Source organism: Marmota marmota, unplaced genomic scaffold, assembly GCF_001458135.2.
Source record: "Marmota marmota marmota unplaced genomic scaffold, marMar, whole genome shotgun sequence".
In the NCBI taxonomy this organism is placed as follows: Eukaryota; Metazoa; Chordata; class Mammalia; order Rodentia; family Sciuridae; genus Marmota; species Marmota marmota.
Window position 1 is genome coordinate 1,769,432 of NW_026000079.1, and position 18,271 is coordinate 1,787,702.

At 50.6% G+C, this 18,271-nt stretch overlaps 3 protein-coding genes across 3 annotated transcripts in view; 2 read left to right on the forward strand and 1 right to left on the reverse strand.

Annotated features, from left to right (window-relative positions):
- The first annotated feature begins 547 nt into the window (after nt 1–547).
- Nucleotides 548–3,454, forward strand: LOC107156687 (glycosylated lysosomal membrane protein). Its single transcript, XM_015502727.1, has 6 exons — nt 548–724; nt 1,177–1,434; nt 1,617–1,817; nt 1,944–2,162; nt 2,630–2,886; nt 2,996–3,454. The coding sequence occupies exons 1-6, from the start codon at nt 563–565 to the stop codon at nt 3,159–3,161; spliced, it is 1,263 nt and encodes a 420-aa protein (XP_015358213.1). The 5' UTR covers nt 548–562; the 3' UTR covers nt 3,162–3,454.
- A 263-nt stretch (nt 3,455–3,717) lies between these two features.
- Tmem79 (transmembrane protein 79) lies at nt 3,718–10,753 on the reverse strand. The gene is made up of 4 exons (XM_015502728.2): nt 10,623–10,753; nt 9,048–9,845; nt 8,524–8,737; nt 3,718–4,722 (listed from the first exon to the last, which is right to left on the reverse strand). Exons 2-4 carry the CDS (start codon nt 9,805–9,807, stop codon nt 4,509–4,511), a joined length of 1,188 nt encoding a protein of 395 aa, XP_015358214.1. The 5' UTR covers nt 9,808–9,845; nt 10,623–10,753; the 3' UTR covers nt 3,718–4,508.
- A 1,898-nt stretch (nt 10,754–12,651) lies between these two features.
- The window catches only part of Smg5 (SMG5 nonsense mediated mRNA decay factor), a 29,198-nt gene continuing 23,578 nt past the window's right edge, over nt 12,652–18,271 (forward strand). Inside the window, exons 1-3 of the mRNA XM_015502729.2 lie at nt 12,652–12,898; nt 16,922–17,020; nt 17,834–17,957. Coding sequence (XP_015358215.1) covers nt 12,825–12,898; nt 16,922–17,020; nt 17,834–17,957 — 297 coding nt within the window. The 5' untranslated portion in view covers nt 12,652–12,824. The remainder of the gene's footprint in view (nt 12,899–16,921; nt 17,021–17,833; nt 17,958–18,271) is intronic.

Here is an 18,271-nt window from a genome sequence, read left to right on the forward strand (position 1 = left end):
TGGTATGTGGCTCAGTGGTCAAGTGCACCCATACCCATAAATGAATAAATAAATAATGATTTAAAATTAAGCAAAAACATCAAAAAGCATGCATTTGGCCAGGTGTGATTTCCCTCTTGACCAATAAATGTATTGCTTTCCTATCTTCTTTCTTCAGGTATCTTCTCAATACAATTGTGAATTTTTCCAGGATGCATACCTCAGTGTTCAATAAATATTAGGTTGAAAAAAACCCTCTGGGGTACTCCATCTCACAGAAATCTTCGAGTTCTTCTCTGGACCTTTCTACCACAGTCATTATTCAGATCCCTTTTGTATCTTGAATCCAGACATCACGCTCATTACAAATAACTGTTGAGTGGGACTGACCGGGTAGGAGAGGCTAGGAGTGCGTCTGCACACAAGAGCTGGAATGTTGTGCTTGCCGACTCCATTTGGGGATGATGTTTTCTCTGATTCTGTTCCAATGCAGCTGGAATCTGGGTTAAGGGAGGCGGTCCCTTTAAGAACTGGTGCAGCAGCCGGCCCCACCCTCTAAAGGGATCAGCTGAATCCGAGTCACATGACTTTCCAGTGTCTTCCACCAACTGAATTTGCTGCCACCTGCATGTGCGGCTGTGGGGAGCCCCACTGGGGTTGGGGTCCCCATGCCCCCAGCTCCCTGCTTCTCTTGAGTCTCCTGTGCACAGCTCCGCTTGGCCTTCTGGGAGGGGAGACCCGCCAGGTGAGGACTTGGGGACTAGAGCAATGGAGGTGTCAGGAAATGCTGCCTTTCCAGGGTGGCTGGAGTGTGGGGCACCCAAGGGGTGGAGGGTGACTGCAGAGAGAAGTGTTCTTGAGCCTGGAGGAGGTGGGGGCATCCCTGGCTCATGGGAAAGGACTGTGGAGTGGGTGGAGGGGTAGGATGACTCCCTGCTCTGAGTCGGACCCGACTCAGCCCAGGTCCAGGAAGTGTGGGATTTCTGTATTCCTCGGCTGGGCCCTGCCCTCCTCCCGTCGGGTCTTGCTCAGCCTGCTCTGCCCTCTCTCCACGGTTCCCTGGGCTCACGTCCATTCCTCTCCTAGGCTCTCACTGCCCGTGATTTCCCCAGAATTGTCCTCCAAGCCCCTCTCCCCTCCCTCAAGTTTGTCTTTGCCTGAGTCTCTCCCTGATCTTTCCCCTCCTCCAATTTCCAGGTGTCTCTGGAGGTCATCCCCGGCTGGCCAGGCCTCCCCCAGAGCCTGCTTCACATCCGGGCAGTGGGCGCCAACTCCACCCTGCACTATGTGTGGAGCAGCCTCGGGCCTCCAGCAGTGGTGCTGGTGGCCACCAACACCCCCCACAGTGTCCTTAACGTCAGCTGGAGTCGCCTGCTGTCCCCTGAGCCTGATGGGGGCCTGAGGGTTCTCCCGGAGGACAGCGTCCAGTTTTCTTCTGCCCTTATCTTCACCAGGGTGAGGAGGTGGGGGAGACCGAGGCGAAGGGCACAGAGGAGGGGGCTCCTCCCAACTAGAGGGAGGGATTGAGGACTGGGGACAGGCTCTGCCGTGGGAGCTTGGGGGTGGGTATGGATCGGGACAGGTGACTTAGGAGAAAGCTAGACTGTGGCGAACCCAGCTCCACCACCCGCCCCCAGCTGCTCGAGTTCGACGGCACCAACATGTTGGATGTGGCGGCAGAGCCCCTGGGAAAACCGTATCCTCCGTACTCCTTGGCCGAGTTCTCTTGGAACAACATCACTGACTCACTGGATCCTGCCAGCCTGAGTGCCACATTCCAAGGCCACCCTGTGAACGACCCTACCGGGGCTTTTGCCAATGGCAGTCTGGCCTTCAAGGTAAGGGTGTGAGGAAAGAGAAGGAACTCGGAGGACTGGTTTATGAGGTGAGAGTTCATGATGGGGAAACCCTTAAGCACAAGTATGGGGCCATCGTCCCACCCCTCTATTCCTCCCCTTTCCTAGGTCCAGGCCTTTTCCAGCTCTGGACGACCTGCCCAACCCCCTCGCCTCCTGCACACCGCAGACACCTGCCAGCTAGAAGTGGCCCTGGTTGGGGCTTCTCCCCGAGGAAACCACTCCCTGTTTGGGCTGGAAGTAGTCACTGTGGGGCAGAGGCCCGAGTGTCCCTCAATGCGGGAGCAGCACTCCATCGACGATGAATACGCACCTGCTGTCTTCCAGGTCAGACTTCCAAGGAAGAGGCAGATGGGTGGGAACGTAGGCAGGACCCTGTTAGGACCTCAGAGTTGTTCAACTATTTATCAGTTGGCAACTTTCTCTGGAGGCTTTAAGTACTGGGCACTTTGAATCCTCCTCAGTCTCTACCCTCAAGGGGGACAGCCAAAAGGTAGTGCAGTGTGACTCAAGCTCTCCAGACGGCCTGGGGTTGCAGGGGAGGGAGCTTGGTGCCGATCTGCAGGGCCGGAACAGGACCCGGTGCTCATCCAGCCAAGTCCCCTTCAGAAGAGAGACCAGGGCTCTGGTGCAGACAGCCTGTCAGTTCTAGAACCGAGCCCAGGACTCGGGATTCTGCTGCTCTTAGCACGCTCTTTGCTAGTGACAGATGGAGACTGAGAGAGGCAGGGAGGACAAGGGTCCGTCTGGCACAGGCCTCCTCTTCACCCTGCCTTGCTTGCCCTTCTCCTCAGGTGGACCAGCTGCTGTGGGGCTCCCTCCCGTCTGGCTTCATGCAGTGGCGACCAGTGGCTTTCTCCCAGAAGCAGAGGAGCCGAGAGTCAGCCCTGCCCTGCCAGGCTTCTCCTCTTCGCCCCAGCTTGGTGTACTCCCTTCCCCAGTCACCCATTGTCCAAGCCTTCTTCGGGTCGCAGAGCAACTTCTGTTCCTTCAACCTGACATTTGGGGCTCCCACGGGCCCTGGCTACTGGGACCAACACTACCTGAGCTGGTGAGAGCCCGAACTGGGACTGTGGGGGCGGGGGTGTTGAAGTGGAGGAGGGCTGCCTCCCAGCCTGGCCTCCTCACCCACGAACTTCTCTCTCACTCTCTTGCTCTAGGTCAATGCTTCTGGGTATGGGCTCCCCTCCTGTGGATGCCCTGTCCCCGCTAATCCTAGGAATCTTGGCAGTGGCCCTGGGTGCTCCAGGGCTCTTGTTGCTGGGGGGAGGTCTCATCCTGCTGCTGCGCCACAAACAGCACTCAGAGTACCAGTCCATAAATTGAGACTCACTGTCTGGAGGGAAGGACCCTCCTGGACCTGCCTTGCTGTGCCTCCTCAGACTGCTGGCGGTTGGAGGGCCAATGTTCCAGCTGGCCCGTCCCCTACCTTGGCACTTTTCTGCAGAACTTCAGAAACGAACCTCCACTTCCTGGGGTTGGGGTCAGGGTTACTTCTAAAAGGTCCCCTTGGTAGTGTTTACTTGTGTCATTCCTACTTCTTGGTTGACACTCAAAGTTTTGTTAAACTAAGAGTGACCCTGGAGGGTACAAAATAAGACTTATCTTTTTCTACAAGGTTCCAGTCTCTCAGCATGTTGATATTGTGGGGTTCACTTGGGGCTGGTTTCAGGGAGTGGGAGGGCTAAGAGATGGGTTTGGAAGACAACTTTATTTGAGACCCCATTTCCACCAGACCTGGTTCTCTCCCTCCATGTGGAACCACAGCTTCTGCCAGCTGCGTACCAGGTGGACCCAGAAGGTTTCTGGTGCTGTCTGAATCAAATAAGGAAGGGATACCTGGGATTGGGCAGGGGAGGGACAAACAGGAAGAAAGAGCCAATGCAGGGGTGGTAATTTATTCTCTCTCTCTCTCTCTGTCTCTCACACACACATAAACAAACACTTGCACTGGGTTAACATTAACCATTGTGCCTTCCAACCACTCCCCGGCCACCACACATGTGGGTACACACACCCCTCTTGGGAGCCAGATTTCCCTGACCCCTCTTCCCATGGGAAGTGTGACATCTGGAATGTTTGGAGGTGTACATAGGTTGTAAGGGAGGAGGCAGTAGCTCTGAAATGGGGGCGGCTAGAATAGTCTTGAGACTAACAAGCCTTTAAGACCAGTCCCAAACCCAGGACCCCAAGAATTTCACCAAATGTGAAAGTCCTCATTTGATCTGATGCAGCCTCTTCCTTGGGCACAGCAGTTTCTCCATTCTCCTTAAGTTCCTCTGATGGTCCAGCTGGCACAGAAAGAATCCGGGTTTGGCTCTGGCTCTGCCTCCTGCCTCACAGAGCTGGGGAGTGGGACAGAGTCCAGCCTTAGGGAGCCCTAATGGCAGTAGGAGATTGTTCAGGAAGGAACCATGCCTCTGGACCATGTGTCCTCAGCATCCTCAAGGGACAAGGCTGTCCACCTCTTTCCCTGAAAGAAAAGTCCCTCCTTTATGGCGGTGCCAAGCCTCAGAGGTGAAGGACAACAAGCAGCTAAGAGGGAGCAAGGGTCAATCCAGGCCGTGATGGAATGATATCCCTACGGGGCAGCAGGTCCCAGGGCTGGGGACAAAGCCCAGGCCCGTAGCTCGGTTCAGAAAAGCATGCGAGCCCTCGGCGAGGCCCGCTCGCTCAGCCCCAGGGCCGTGGCCTGTAGTCGGAGACGGAGCGGGCGTGGTCGGGGTAGTCCAGGCGGCTCTCGGAGGCAGTGAGCATGCGCTCTGGCTCCACCACGAACATGTAGTAGAGGTTCCACACCAGCATGGCCAGCAGCGGCAGGAACGTCAGGCCGTAGCCGAAGCCTCGGAAGGAGCGGCCCACGGCGAAGGTCAGCCAGTATATCAGCCTGCAGGGGGATGGCAAGGGTCTGGCATGTCAGCCAGGTGGCAATAGCTGACATCGGAAGACTAGAGGGAGAAGGCAGGTGGGGGTTTTCTGCCAGGAACAGGGCTAATTCAAGTGCACTATTTAATTTTGATTTCCTGCATCCCTCTGAGTTGCTTTCAGTTACTTTCCAAATTTCAATAAAAATTTTTGAGTGGGCAATATACATTCACATGGTTCAAGATTCAATGAGTAACTTAGGGAGGCACCAAGCAACTCCGTGAGACCCTGTCTTTAATTAAAACACAAAAAAGGGCTGAGGATGTGGCTCCCTGGTTGAGTGCCTGTGGGTTCAATCCCCAGTACCAAAAAAAAAAAAAAAAAAAAAATTCAATGGTTCCCATCCTATTTTCCTCCCTGACTCCCACCCTAAGTATCCAATTAATTATGGCTTCTTGTGCACTGAGTGATTTTTATACACATACAACAGAAAGTTTGTATGTAGTGCTGGGATTCAAACTCAGAACCCTGTGTGTACTACACAAGCACTTTACAGCCCAAGTCTGAACAAAAAGTTCTCTTTTTCCTTTTTTTTTTTTTTTTGTAATAGGAATTGAACCCAGGGGTGCTTTACCACTGAGCTACATCCCTAGCACTTTTTATTTTCATTTTGAGATTGGGTCTTAGTTGCTTAGGCCCTCACTAAATTGCTGAGGCTGGTCTTGAGCTTGTGATCTTCTGACCTCAGCCTCCTGAGCCTCTGGGATTACAGGTGTGCGCCCACCTGTAAGGTTGCTAGTATGTTGATTTTTCTCCTTTTATATATCTTGGGGATCATTTTATATCAGTATATAAACAGTTTCCTCATTCTTTTACAGCTGCAGAGTGTTTGATTGTATTTATCCTTTTGCAGATGAAGCAACTAAGATTCCCCAGGGCTCCAAGTTAACAGCTGGGAAATAGCAAAGCTATGATCTGAACCTAAGGCTGTTTATTACTTCCTCGTCCAATGTGTTAGAGAAGCAAAACAGGACAATAAGGAAGGGCTTGAAGTCAAGAGGGATAGATCATTCACAACAAAATTTGCCCTCTTGGAATATCCACTCAAAATACACACTTTCTCAGCTGGGCATGGTGGTACATGCCTGTAATCCCAGTGGCTTGGGAGGCTGAGGCAAGGAGGATTGGGAGTTCAAAGCCAGCCTCAGCAACTTAGCCAGACTCTGAGCAACTTAGTGAGACCCTGTCTCAAAATAAAATATTAAAAAAAAAAATTGCGGGGAATGTGGCTCAGTGGTTAAGCACCTCTGGATTTGATCCCCAGTACAAAAAACAAAACAAAGAACAAACAAACAAGTGAAAAAAGCACTTCCTCAATTGGGTAGGAAAGAACAACTTCCTCTTAATGTGTGAAGAATGATGTATTTCAAAATTTACACGTTCTTGTTCCTTTTAAGTAAAAAGGAAAGAAGATGATTCCCATCTACTACACTAGGAGGCAGCTGGCATTAGACTTCACATTTAGCGAGTCCTAACCAAGCTCCAGATTGTTTCAAGCTCTCTACATGAATTCATTTAATCCTCACAATCCCATTTTCTAGATGATGAAACTGAGATACAAGATGCTTAAAGAACTTTCTCATAATAGAAAAGGATGCACTCTGGATGGAAGAGGAAAAGGGCCAGGATCCTAGTCCTGCGCTGTTCTAACCAACTTGAGCAACTCTTTTCCTGCGATCTGTTTGTGATTTCCTCTCTGTAGAATGGGAAGCCTGGACCACACAATGACTTACTTTTCATTTAGTTTCCTGATGATTCTTACTGCTTAAGCCAACTTCCTTTTTTTTTCCCCTTTGGTACCAGTGATTGAACCCAGCAGGGCTTAACCCCTGAGCCACATCCCCAGCCCTATTTTGAATTTTATTTAGAGACAGGGTCTCACTGAGTGCTTAGCACCTGGCTTTTGCTGGGACTGGCTTTGAACTTGCAGTCCTTCTGCCTCAGCCTCCTGAGCTGCTGGGATTACAGGCCCTTCTTATTTTTATTTATTTATTTATTATTATTATTATTATTATTATTATTATTATTATTATTATTTTGAGACAGGGCCTTGCTAAATTGCTGAGGCTGGCTTTGAACTTGTAATCCTCCTGCCTCAGCCTCCTGAGCTGCTGGGATAACAGGTGTGCACCACCGTGCCCAGCCTAAACCAGTTTCTGAGACCAGTATTCCCAAGGGTCAGAGATGGGAAGTTGAGTTACATGAGCGGGAATATATTTATCTTAGGGAAATCTACTGGGAGAAAATGCAAGGCTGCATGAGGGTCAGGAGGCTGGTGGGACAGCTGAACGCCAGCCGACAATCAGAAGTGGCGAGAAGACGGGCTGGGGCTGGGGCTCAGTGGCGGGGCGCTTGCCTCGCACACGTGAAGCACTGGGTTCAATCCTCACCACCACACACAAAAAATAAATAAAATAAAGGTACTGTGTCCATCTACAACTGAAAAGAAGAAGAAGTGGTGAGAAGACTAATTTTAGCTCAACAGGAAGACTATTTTAGCAGTTTCAGCTACCGGGCATCCTGTCTTGAAAGCAGCAGAAGAGATGTATCAGGAGAGGATGTCATGACTTTCATTTGGGTTCAGAAATTCAAAGGTGCCTTCTGGGTTAACAGGAGTTCACGTGGAAACATCCTCAGGACTGGGGGAGTAGCTCAGTAGTAGAGTGTTTAATCGCTAGGACAATAACAACAAAAACACCCTTAAGGATTTCAAGTGACTGCAACTCTGAATGAAATTCAGGGTAACGAGGCTGCGTGAAAGTTCGCGTGGCCTCACTTTTTATGAAAAGGACAAATTGTACCTTTGACCAAGGTCCCTCCTCATTGATAAGCAGGAGAATTTCCTGCCCAGAGAGAAGGATCCAGGTCAGTGAAGGGAACAGGGTCATTTGGAGACAGTGGGAGGAATTGAGAGCTATTGTTAAATATTGGAATTTGTCCTGGACAATTTTGGAGGTCACACTCAGGGCAGAAGTTTTTGGCACAGCACTGTATAAAGAACTTTCTAACAATTAGGACCTTTAAAAATGGAAACAGATTGCTTTAAAAAGAATTGAGCATTTGGTGTTCCACTCGAGGCTAAAGATTTAAGCTGCCTGACTGGAGTGCCACAGCAGAGTCCTGGAGTGGCTGCACTGGTCTAACCAACACCCAAGGCTGGGCATGGTGGTGAGCGCCCACTGCTCAGGAGGCTGAACCAGGAGGATCATGATTTTAAGGCCAGTCTGGGCAATTTAGTAAGACCTTGTCTCAAAATAAAAAAATAAAAAATAAAAAGGGCTGGGGGTAGAGCTCAATGGTAAAGCACTTGCTTAGCATGTGGGATGCCCTGGGTTCAATCCGTACTACCACAAATAAAGAAAATTAGGCAGAGCATGGTGGCACACGCCTCTACTCCCAGAGGATCTTCCAGTGGGAGGCTAAGGCAGGAGGATCGCAAGTTCAAGGCCAGCTCCAGCAATTTATCGAGGCCCTAAGCAACTTAGGGAGACCCCATCTCACAAAATATAAAAAGGACAGGAGATGTGGCTCAATGGTTAAGCACCCCTGGGTTCAATCCCCAGTACCAATAAATAATAAATTAATTAAATAATTTAATTTAATGTGTTTAAGTCCACTTAAAAAGAGAGAAAAAGTGATTCATCTCTCCAGGGTGTACATCTGGGCTGCTATAGAATCCAGGAAGCCCGTGACCCTAGCTTTCCAGACAGACATTCAGTGCCTGGCTCTTGTAGCACCCCCCCGCAAGCTCACCCCTACTCACCGGGAGATGGCAAAGAGACCAGTGAGCAGAGGGAGCAGCTTGAGGGTGTCCTGGGGCAGGTAGGTGGACAGCACGGCCAGGTTGAAGAAGTACAGGATGAAGAGCTGGACGGACTGGGCCACGTACCGCCGGTGGATCTCCACCTCTCGCCTGGGCTCTCCAAAGGGCCGGAGGGCGGAAAAGCACAACAGGCTCAGCCCGTACACCAGGAGCCCTGGGTGGGTGGGGAAGCACACGGGGCAGAGTGGGCAGTAGGAAGGAGCTAAAGACGGGAAGGCTCATAGGAGAGGGCTCAGGGGCCTGGGCTCTGCACAGTGGGAGAGGTGAAAGGCGGAGGACGTACAGAACAGCAGGTATGGAAGGCTGAGGGTGGAGCCCACCTATGGTCCCCACTACTCAGGAGGCTGAGCCAGGAGGATCGTGATTTCAGGCTGAATGAAGGGAAACCTTCCTCCCAAGCCAGGCAGGCTCTTCCCCCTCAAGTCCACTTCCTGGATGTCCCTTGTCCCAGGGCCCCGACTCACCCAGCACAATGGGGAAGGTGGCAAAGACCCCGCAGCGCAGTGTGTAGACCAGGCGGGAACTCAGGGTGGGCAGCCGTGGGGCATCAAAGGGCAGAAAGGCATAGGCCCCATACAGAAGGCAGGGGAAGAGGATGAGGGCCGCTCCCACGGAGGCCACCGCCCTTATCCCCTCGCGGCCTCCACAGCTCCCGCAGCCCCCACAGGATCGGCCAGGTGGCCTCACAACGGCCTCAGCCCACTTTCGCTCAAGGGGCTCTGGATGGGTGGCCCGGGTGGGCAGGAAGGCCTGGCGCTTGCTCTCGCTCGCCTCACAGTGCACAATGAGGTCCTCCTGGGGCCGCTTCTCAATGCACTGTAAGTCGATGGGCACAAAGGCCCGGGCCGCCTTTTCAGGGAGCAGGTTGGCATCATCATCATCGTCAGGTGGCTCCTCTGGCTTGGTAAGTGGCTCTGACTCCAGAGGCTCTGGTTCGATGACCTTCCAGCCAGGGGGATCCGGGAACGGGGCACTGGGCTGGGGTTCAGTCCCCCAGGGCAAGGTGGCAGCCTCACTTACTGTACTGTCTAGACCATCTTCAGTTCCATCTCTGGCCATGGGAGAGCCAACTGCAGACTCGGCTCTGAGGGACTCAGCTCCAGGGGACTCGGTTCCGCATTCCCCTTCTGGCTGCCGGCCATTGGGGACCAAAGCCTGAGGTGGGCTCTTGGGCGTCTCAGGCCCCTTCAATTCCAGCAGGGACAGGGTCTCAGGTTCTGCCATCCTGGGGCCTCAGTTCTGGGGTCTACCACAAGATCATCCTGGAGGGAGCAGAGGAAAGCTCTGTCAGAAGGCCCTGTCCTCTAGACAGTGTCAGATCTGGAGCTTTCCCGGGCAGCTGGCCTCTCGGACTCTGGCCCCTTCTGGGACTTAGGGAAAACTCAGTGCGGAGGAAGGTGTTGAAACAAGAGGGAGGTGGAAGGGTAGTGAGCAGCTGAAATGGAGACACCCTTTCAACATCAAATGTCATCCAGCAGGACTGGGTGAGTCAGGGGGCACAGGCCCTGGCAGCTGTGACCTTAGCTCCACCCACGCCTTCTACCCCCTCCACCACAATCCCTGGAGTCATGGCCACCCTAGTGCAGGAACACCAGGAAGAGGCGGAGTTGCGAACTTTGCAAGAGTTTCTTTCCCACCAAGGATCTTCCCCCAAACGGAGAGGCTGCCCCTCCACCATCCCACCTCCCCTTCTCCCTGCAGATCCCTGCCCGGAACCCTCCTGATACCTGATACCAGTGACTTGCTGACAAATCTGGCCTGAGAAGTGGCAGTAGCAGGGCACTGGGTCCTTTCTTCTCCAACCTAGGTGTTGGTCAATTTCCAAACTCCTTGCTAGCCCCCCTCGCTGATCCACGTGGCCTGGGTTTATCCATTCTAATGTTTAGGTCTGAACATGGCTGTGTCCCATGTTGCTTTCCTGTCTTTCTCCTTTCCCTACCGCCCACCATCTCACTGTTTCTGGATAAGGCTAAATCCCCTCCCTCACCTCCTCAGGAACCCTCTTGCCCTTGCCCATTGGATCCATAACACCCTCTTACTTTTCATCTGGGAGAGACGGAGGGTCCCCAGCATCCGGGAAAGAGCTGCCCAGCTCTCTGCTGGCTCTGCAAGTATTTCTGTCTCTCCTCCCTTTACCTGTGTCTCCAAACCTGTCTGACCAGAGCAGGTGGGGCCCAGATTAAAGGGGCAGGACACGCCCAGCTAAATCTGCCGACAGAAAAGGCATTAGCGGAAGACGTCATCCTTTCTGAAAATGGGGGTACAGCTGGGCATAGAAGTAAGTGTGTGTTCTAAACACCTGGGGCAGAGGTGTAAGAGCTCCCAGCTCAGGAAAGCAGGAGCTGTATGTGTGTGTGGGAGAATGAATTCATGAACCAAAGCATGCTTGGTGTAGGATATCTAGAAAACAATCTGCACATTTATTCATTCAACAGATGTTTATTAAGCAACTATTATTAGCTATGTACTATTCTACAGAGGAGAAGAAGATGACAGTCAAAGTCTCTGCCCTTGAGCTTATCTTCTATTGGGGTAACAGATAATAAAGAAGGCCCAGCCAGGCATTGTAGTGCATGTGTGTAATCCCAAGTGATCCCGGAGGCAAGGCAGAAGGAACGCAAGTTTGAGGCCAGCCTCACAACTAAATCAGTAAGACTATGTCTATGGGGAAAACGTCTTTGATAAAGTAACACTTGAGCTAAACCCAGTGAGAAATCAGAGTATACAATTGTTCCAGGCAGAAGAAGCACAAGTGAAAGGCCAGTAGGTGGGAGAGACTTAAGGCTGTTTCAGGAATGGAAAGCATTAGTGCCTGCAGCCAGGGGTATAACGGTAGAACAGGGATTTATATTCCCATTATAATGTGTACATAGGCCCCAAAACACCTTGCTTCTTGGCTTAGGCTTAAGGGTTAGAAAGCACTAGCCATTCAAGTTAGATAGGAGCTGATCTTTCTTTTTTTTTTTTTTGTGAACTCAGGGCCTCTCATGTTAGGCAAATGCTTTTCTACTGAGGTACATATGGAGCTGAGAGTTGATCTTTCTAATGAGAGGATGGGGAGTAGGGGCAGAAATATAAGGAAATGGCTTCTAATTCTTTCTCTCTCTCTTTTTTTTTGGGGGGGGGGTATCAGGTATTGAACCCAGGGGTACTTAATCACTGAGTTACATCCCTAGCCTTTTTTTTTTTTTTTTGTATTTTATTTAGAGACAGGGTCTTGTCTTGCTAAGTTGTTGAGGCTGGCTTTGAACTTCTGCCTCACAATCCCAAACCGTTGGGATTACAGGCGTGGGTCACTTGAGACAGGGTCTTCTAAATTGCTCAGGGCCTTAATTGCTGAGGCTGGCCTCGAATTTGCTGTACTCCTGCTTCACCTTCCTGAATCGCTGGGATTACAGGTGTGCACCACCTGGCCGGGCTGACTTCTCATGTCTATGTCATCTTATCCCTGAGGTCATTGGAGCTTTGTGAGGGCGGGGACAGGGTCTAGCTAGCTCATCTGTGTGCCCAGAACCCAGCATGCTGTTGGAAGACAGCAGGTGTTCAATGAATGTTTGCTGGGTTGGTGAGAGGATTTGCAAGCTGGGAATCTTTGGCAGGGGACAATGAAAGGTCGAGGCGCTTCTACAATAGCCATATCTTCCAAAGCCTTAGCTCTACATGATGCTCCACCTCTCCAAGGAAACATTCACAAACACCTAATTTTGTCCATGTCACTGGGGGAAGGGGGTTGGAATCATTGTAATCAGTAATATGAAGGAGGCTCGGTTCAAATGGGGAGGGGTTAAGAGGCACAAGGATGGATTAATGACCCCTGCTGGACACAGCAGAGTCACTCTCCCAGCTGGGAGTCCACCTCCCCAGATCCAGCTCAGCTTCAGCCGCCTCACTGGCTTCGTTGTCTCTTCTCCGGCAGCTTTGCCAATAAAGTTTTTCTCAAGGGCTGGGAGAAGCCGGAAAGAGGCCATGCTGCCCAGAGTGAGTTCTGGTAACTTCCCGGGAGGGAAAACGATTTCCGCGAGATTTGGGAGCAGCAGGCCACTGGCCCGCAGCAATAGAGCTGCTATCGCGAGATTTGGCGGGCGGAGGAGGAGCTGTCCCGGGCAGCCGCCTCACAGCGATGGCGGCCGAGCAGGGCCGGCGGCGGTGGCGGCTGCGGCTAAGGCCGGAGACGGCAGTGGTGGAGGCACTGGTGGGTGGCGGGGGCCTGTGACCGGGAGCCGCCCCCGGACCCGGGCACCATGAGCCAAGGCCCCCCTACAGGGGAAAGCAGCGAGCCCGAAGCAAAGGTCCTCCACACTAAGCGGCTTTACCGGTGAGAGGGGCCGGGGCGTGAGTGCAGCTGCCGGGGGAAGTGGGGGACGACGAGGGGCGGGGCCTCCCGCGCAGGCGGGGCCGGGTGCGGGCTCCGACGCGGGCGGGGGAGGAGAGTGCAATTTTGGACGGAGTCGGGGGCGGGGTCTCCTAACCCTGGGATGAAGGCGGTGGAGGATATTGGGTGGGTGGGAGTCTTGGAGGAAAGCACGTGGAGTAAGCCTTTCCGCAGTGAGCTTGGGGTGGGCAAGGAGCTCTGCAGAGTTGGGATGGCAATAAGGTGGGAATGGGGGACAGGAGTGGTTGGCTGGGTGAGGGTGGGGGTCACAGATGGAGAAAAACCCGGAAGGGGAACAGTGCTTAGAGCCCTGTAGGATTTACAGTTCAGAGACCTAGGCAGAAATCCGCAGAACCAGGTTCAGGTCCTTGCTTTGCTTTTGCTACATGACCTTGAGCCTCAGTTTCCTCTTCCTTAAAAGGAGAGATTTGGATTGGATGCACTCTGAAGTCCCATAAATCTCTAATTTGGGGGAGTCTGTATGAGAAGAAAGACTGAAAGAATAGCTGTGTTGGTTTGGAAGGGTCATGAAGGACTTTGGGTGCAGCTTGTTCTTAGGACATGGAAGCCCATTTAAGGACTCATGAATACAGTCCTTTACTAGGCAACTTCCCTTCCTGGTTTCTGATTTCCACAGTGCCTTCCCTACTACTCCTCAAGTCACACATTCAGCCCTTCAGGCCTCTGCTGGGAACCGGGCAGTATGAGGTCTTCCCAATTTGGCTGGAAGAATTTTGTTTAGGTCAACTGGAACATGGGCCCTGGAATTGGATCATAATAGGAAGAAGCATAGAAACCAAACTGGGTTTTTTTGCTTTGTAGTAGGAAGTAGGGTTTGGGATTTTCATTTGGCCCCGTCTCTGTTGAACAGAAATGTTTGCCTGAAAAGACTACCCTCAGAGCCCTGGGTCCCATCTTGGCAGTGAAAGAGTCAAGAGGATGTGTTGTCTTTTCCTTCCTGAGTAGGCATCCTGGTCTGCTCTGTCCTTGTAAGCCAGAAAGCAGAGGGGAGTATAGGCCATTCCAAAAATAGAAGAGTGATCCAATCCAGCAGCCCCTGGGCACCCACTGTGGGCTGTCCCAAGCAGTCCCCAAGCTGGTGAGGAGTTGGCTAGGGGTGGCACGTGGGCCTCATCATGCTGCTGAGTGTCACTGCTGCCTGTCAGACAGAGCGTAGGCAGTGTCTGCAAATTCCTTACTTCTCTCCAGCTTTGGGGGATGGCTCCAGCCATTCTAATTTTTCTCCCATCTAGTTCTTTCTCAAACCCTGACCTTCGCAGCACTGACTTAAACTAGTGTATTTGCGTGTGTGGCTTACATGTGTGCACATGGGTATCTGTGCCTCTAATTGTGCACTGTTGGCTTTGAGTAGGGTAAACATTTCAGGAAGCCAGTCTCTGTTTTTATATTTATTTGTTATAACAGTGGTGATTGGTGGAAGGAACTGGGAGGGAGGTCCAATTTCTCTTCCTAAATTATTTGTGTGGTTAAACTATGGACCTATCACCGGGTTTCAGTAAATTTGGGAAACTCCCACACCTAGCTGTTTACAGATAGGAAATTCTGAAGTATTTTATTATGAGTGACAGAAGAAAAAGAAGCAGAAGTGTTGCTGGAAGGGACATAAGCACCAATTAATTTATTAGGCTAGTTAATGAGTTATTTATTTTAAAAACATATTTTCTTTTTAACACCATGCAAGGCTTGGGATTATAATAGTGAAGGAGACAACAGTAGCTGGGCGTGGGGTGCATACCTGTAATCCCTGTGACTCTGGAAATAGACGCAGGAGGATTCTAAGTTCAAGACTAACCTCAGCAACTTAGAGAGATCCTGTCTCAAAATAAAAAAGGATTGGGGATGTAGTTTAGTGGTAAAGTGCCCTGGGTTCAATCTCCAGTAACCCTCCCCCCCAAAAAAAACCAAGATTATAGTTTAGTAAAAGACCTTATGATCTGATGGGGAATGGGGGAAAAAGTGCTGAGTCCTCTTAAATTTATACATTTGTGATAAGAATTTTCCAGAGTAGTGATTATTTTTTCTAAATTTTTTTAATTGAACAGGAACACATCATCTTTGTTTTACTAATTTATTTACTTTATGTGGTGCTGAGGATCGAACCTGGTGCCTTATGTGTGCAAGGCAAGTGCTGTACCACCGAGCTACAACCCCAGGCCCCAGAGTAGTGATTATTAACCTTTTTTAGATTAGGATGTAAGGAGAGTTCTGGAGGCTATCTATAAAAATGCACTTGGGCTAGAGTTGTAGCTGTCTAGCTACAAGCCCCGGGTTCAGTCATCAGCACCAAAAAGAAAAATGCATACACTCCTGTTAGATCTGTCTGTGGCACTAATGTTAAAAACCCTGCGTTGCTGGGTATAGTGGCCTGCACCTGTTGCCTAGTTACTCAGGAGACTGGGGCAGGAGGGTCTTTTGAGCTGAGGCATTCAAGGCTACCCTGGGCAATATAGTGAGCACTACCTCTTAAAAAAAAAAAAAAAAAAATCCCTGCCCTGGGGACTAAGCTGGTGTCAGTAAATCACTGCTGCTCTCCCTGGCATTGAGGGCCAGGCTGGCTAGAAGGGCCTGACTCTCATCTCTTGATAGCCCAGAAGGTGTTTGGAGAAATGCTGAGCTCTCAAGATTGCCTGTAAGAAGGCCTCATTGCTGTCCCACCCACTCAGCTGGGTGCTGGCAGTCACTTGGCCCTGTACAGAGCAGCTTTTATTGGTTGGTGTACCACCTAAGCCACCTGCTTGCCCTGAGCTGGGAACACATTTCAGTTTGTTCTGGGAATCATCACCCTTTGTTTTTTGGTTGCTCTGTTTTTCTGGTCCACAGCTGTGTCTGATTCACCTGTTCTCACAGCTGCTACCTGCCGTCCTCTGGGTTTTACCCTTCCAGAGTTGACACCTACCTCTGGGACTTCTTGGCCATTCATTGTAGTTTCTGTGGCTTTCTTTTCTGTAATGACAGAGTTAGTGTCTTGACTCTTCCCCTCATCCTTATACAACAAGAAGATTAGAAGCTAACTCTATATGTTTGCTATGTACCGGGCACTGTCATAAGTGTTTTGTATATTAGCTAATTTAATCCTCATAAGGTCAGTGATCATATTCTCATTTTATAGTGGGGTGAACTGAGACATAAGGAATTTGGATATTTTGCTCAGGCCCAGAAAACTTGTAAGAAATGGAGTCAGGATTTGAACCCAGGCCGTCTGGTTTTCAAGCTTACACTCAACCACTATGCAAAATAGTCTTTCAGTAGAATCCAGGAAACCTTATGATTAAGCAGCTCAGGAGTCCCCTTTACCTTTCCGTACCCTGCAATTCCAAAGCAGACTTTTACATCAGAGGTTTTATGTCAGGGATAATAAACCCTTGAATAATAATAAAGATCCATTCATCCTACTATTCTTTATTGAATGCTTACCATGTAACAAAACTACAGATAAATTATTGCCATTTAATCCTTACAACAGTCCTCCGAGTAGCTGCTATCATTATGTCTATTTTGATATTGTAACCTTTAAATGTTTAGATACTTTGCCCAAAGACATGGCCAGGGTTCAAACTCGCAAGCTTTTCTGCCTGGCATCACAGCCTGCATTTTTTCCATCCAGAGAGTCGATCTTCCCACGTCACAGTTTCTGTACCTTGACACTGTTGACATTTTGGACAGGAAAATTCTCTATTGTGGCGGGCTATCCTGTCAGCACCCACTAAATGCTAGTAGCACACACATCCCCGCACCCCTTGTGACAACTTAGAATGCCTTCATCATGGACGGTTTCCAGATGCCCCTTGGTTGGGGGCGCTGCTGTATCAGATGGAGGAAGTGTTCATCTTGTTTTGTGTGGACCTTAGCTGCAGTCATGTTATTTTTCCCTCCCCTCTAGAGTCAGCATCTGAGGGGAACCATGCATGCATGTGACTTGGGCTCTTTGCCTCCATTTCCCTACAGGGCTGTGGTGGAGGCTGTGCATCGACTTGACCTCATCCTTTGCAACAAAACTGCTTATCAAGAAGTGTTCAAACCAGAGAACATTAGCCTGAGGAACAAGTAAGTTGGAGACCACCAATCCCGAACGCTTCCCTGTCTGTCTCCACTGGAATGGCAGTTGAGCTAGGAGTGGTGGTGCATGTCTGTAATCCCAGTGACTTGGGAGGCTGAGCCAGGAGGATTGCATGTTCCAGACCAGCCTGACCAGTTTAGTGAGACCCTGTCTCAAAAACGAAGAAGGGATGAGATGTAGTTTGATGGTAGGGTGCCTACCTCTGAGTTAAATTCCAAATTAACTCCTGCCCCACAAAAGAAAAAAAAAAAAAAAGCATTTGAAGGAGTTGGCCATGGAGGCAAAGAGAGAAAGAGGGGCAAGAAGGCAGAGAAAAGCTGGGTGTGGAGGCACGTGCCTGTAATCCCAGTGGCTCAGGAGGCTGGGACAGGTGGATCACAAGTTCAAAGCCAGCCTCAGCAACTTAGTGAGGGCCTAAACATCTTAATGAGACCCTGTCTCTAAATAAAATACAAAATAGGACTGGGGATGTGGCTCAGTGGTCGCCCTAAGTTCAGTCCCTGATAACCTCCTCTTCTTCCCCCCCGCCAAAAAAAAAAAGGCCCAGAAAGAGGTAAGAGGTGCAGGGGGGAAATGAAGACTGTTGAAATCCTTGTTGCTTCCTGTGTCTGTTTTTCGGGGCTCCTGCACTACTTTCTTGACAGCTGCTGTTCTGGATCACTTTGACTTGACTCTGATTGTCTCTTGTCAAGCATGTAGATTTGTCGGTGAGGGTATATGGCACATGGCTCCCTGCCCTCAGTTCTGTGTCCCTCACCAAGGGATGGGCCATCTCCTTCATGTACCCTTACCACTCCCAGGCTGCGTGAGCTTTGCGTCAAGCTTATGTTCCTGCATCCAGTGGACTATGGGAGGAAGGCTGAGGAGCTGCTGTGGAGAAAGGTGTACTATGAAGTTATCCAGCTTATCAAGACTAACAAAAAGGTAAGGGGGGCCCTAGAACTTGGGAAGAAAGTCAACAGAGGAGGGGAGCTAAGGAAGAAACACCTGGGAACCTGGGCCCAGAGCATGGTTGGAGGCAGGGAAGCCACGGGGAAGATGGCAGAAAGGAGGGAGGGAGTCGAGACATAACTGAAGTTCAAGAAGGAAGGGAGCCTGTCCCAGATGGGGTGACCAGAGAAGTAGATCTGAAGACATAGGGGCTACTCATGAGTGAGAAGAGAGTGGGGTGGATGAGGTTCCAGAGTCAAGGAGATAAGTTTGTGGCTGGTGCGGTGGTACATGCCTATAACCTCCTA

What these genes read in the sequence shown, in the direction of transcription:
- Tmem79 (XM_015502728.2), bottom strand. Translation starts at nt 9,807, where the DNA reads ATGGCAGAACCTGAGACCCTGTCCCTGCTGGAATTGAAGGGGCCTGAG. An exon ending in CACCTTCCCCATTGTGCTGG is followed by an intron (nt 8,738 to 9,047) that starts GTGAGTCGGGGC and finishes CCACCCACCCAG; the next exon opens with GGCTCCTGGTGTACGGGCTG. An exon ending in GGTCTCTTTGCCATCTCCCG is followed by an intron (nt 4,723 to 8,523) that starts GTGAGTAGGGGT and finishes ATCCCCCTGCAG; the next exon opens with GCTGATATACTGGCTGACCT.
- LOC107156687 (XM_015502727.1), top strand. Translation starts at nt 563, where the DNA reads ATGACTTTCCAGTGTCTTCCACCAACTGAATTTGCTGCCACCTGCATG. An exon ending in TGGGAGGGGAGACCCGCCAG is followed by an intron (nt 725 to 1,176) that starts GTGAGGACTTGG and finishes TCCAATTTCCAG; the next exon opens with GTGTCTCTGGAGGTCATCCC. An exon ending in CTGCCCTTATCTTCACCAGG is followed by an intron (nt 1,435 to 1,616) that starts GTGAGGAGGTGG and finishes ACCCGCCCCCAG; the next exon opens with CTGCTCGAGTTCGACGGCAC.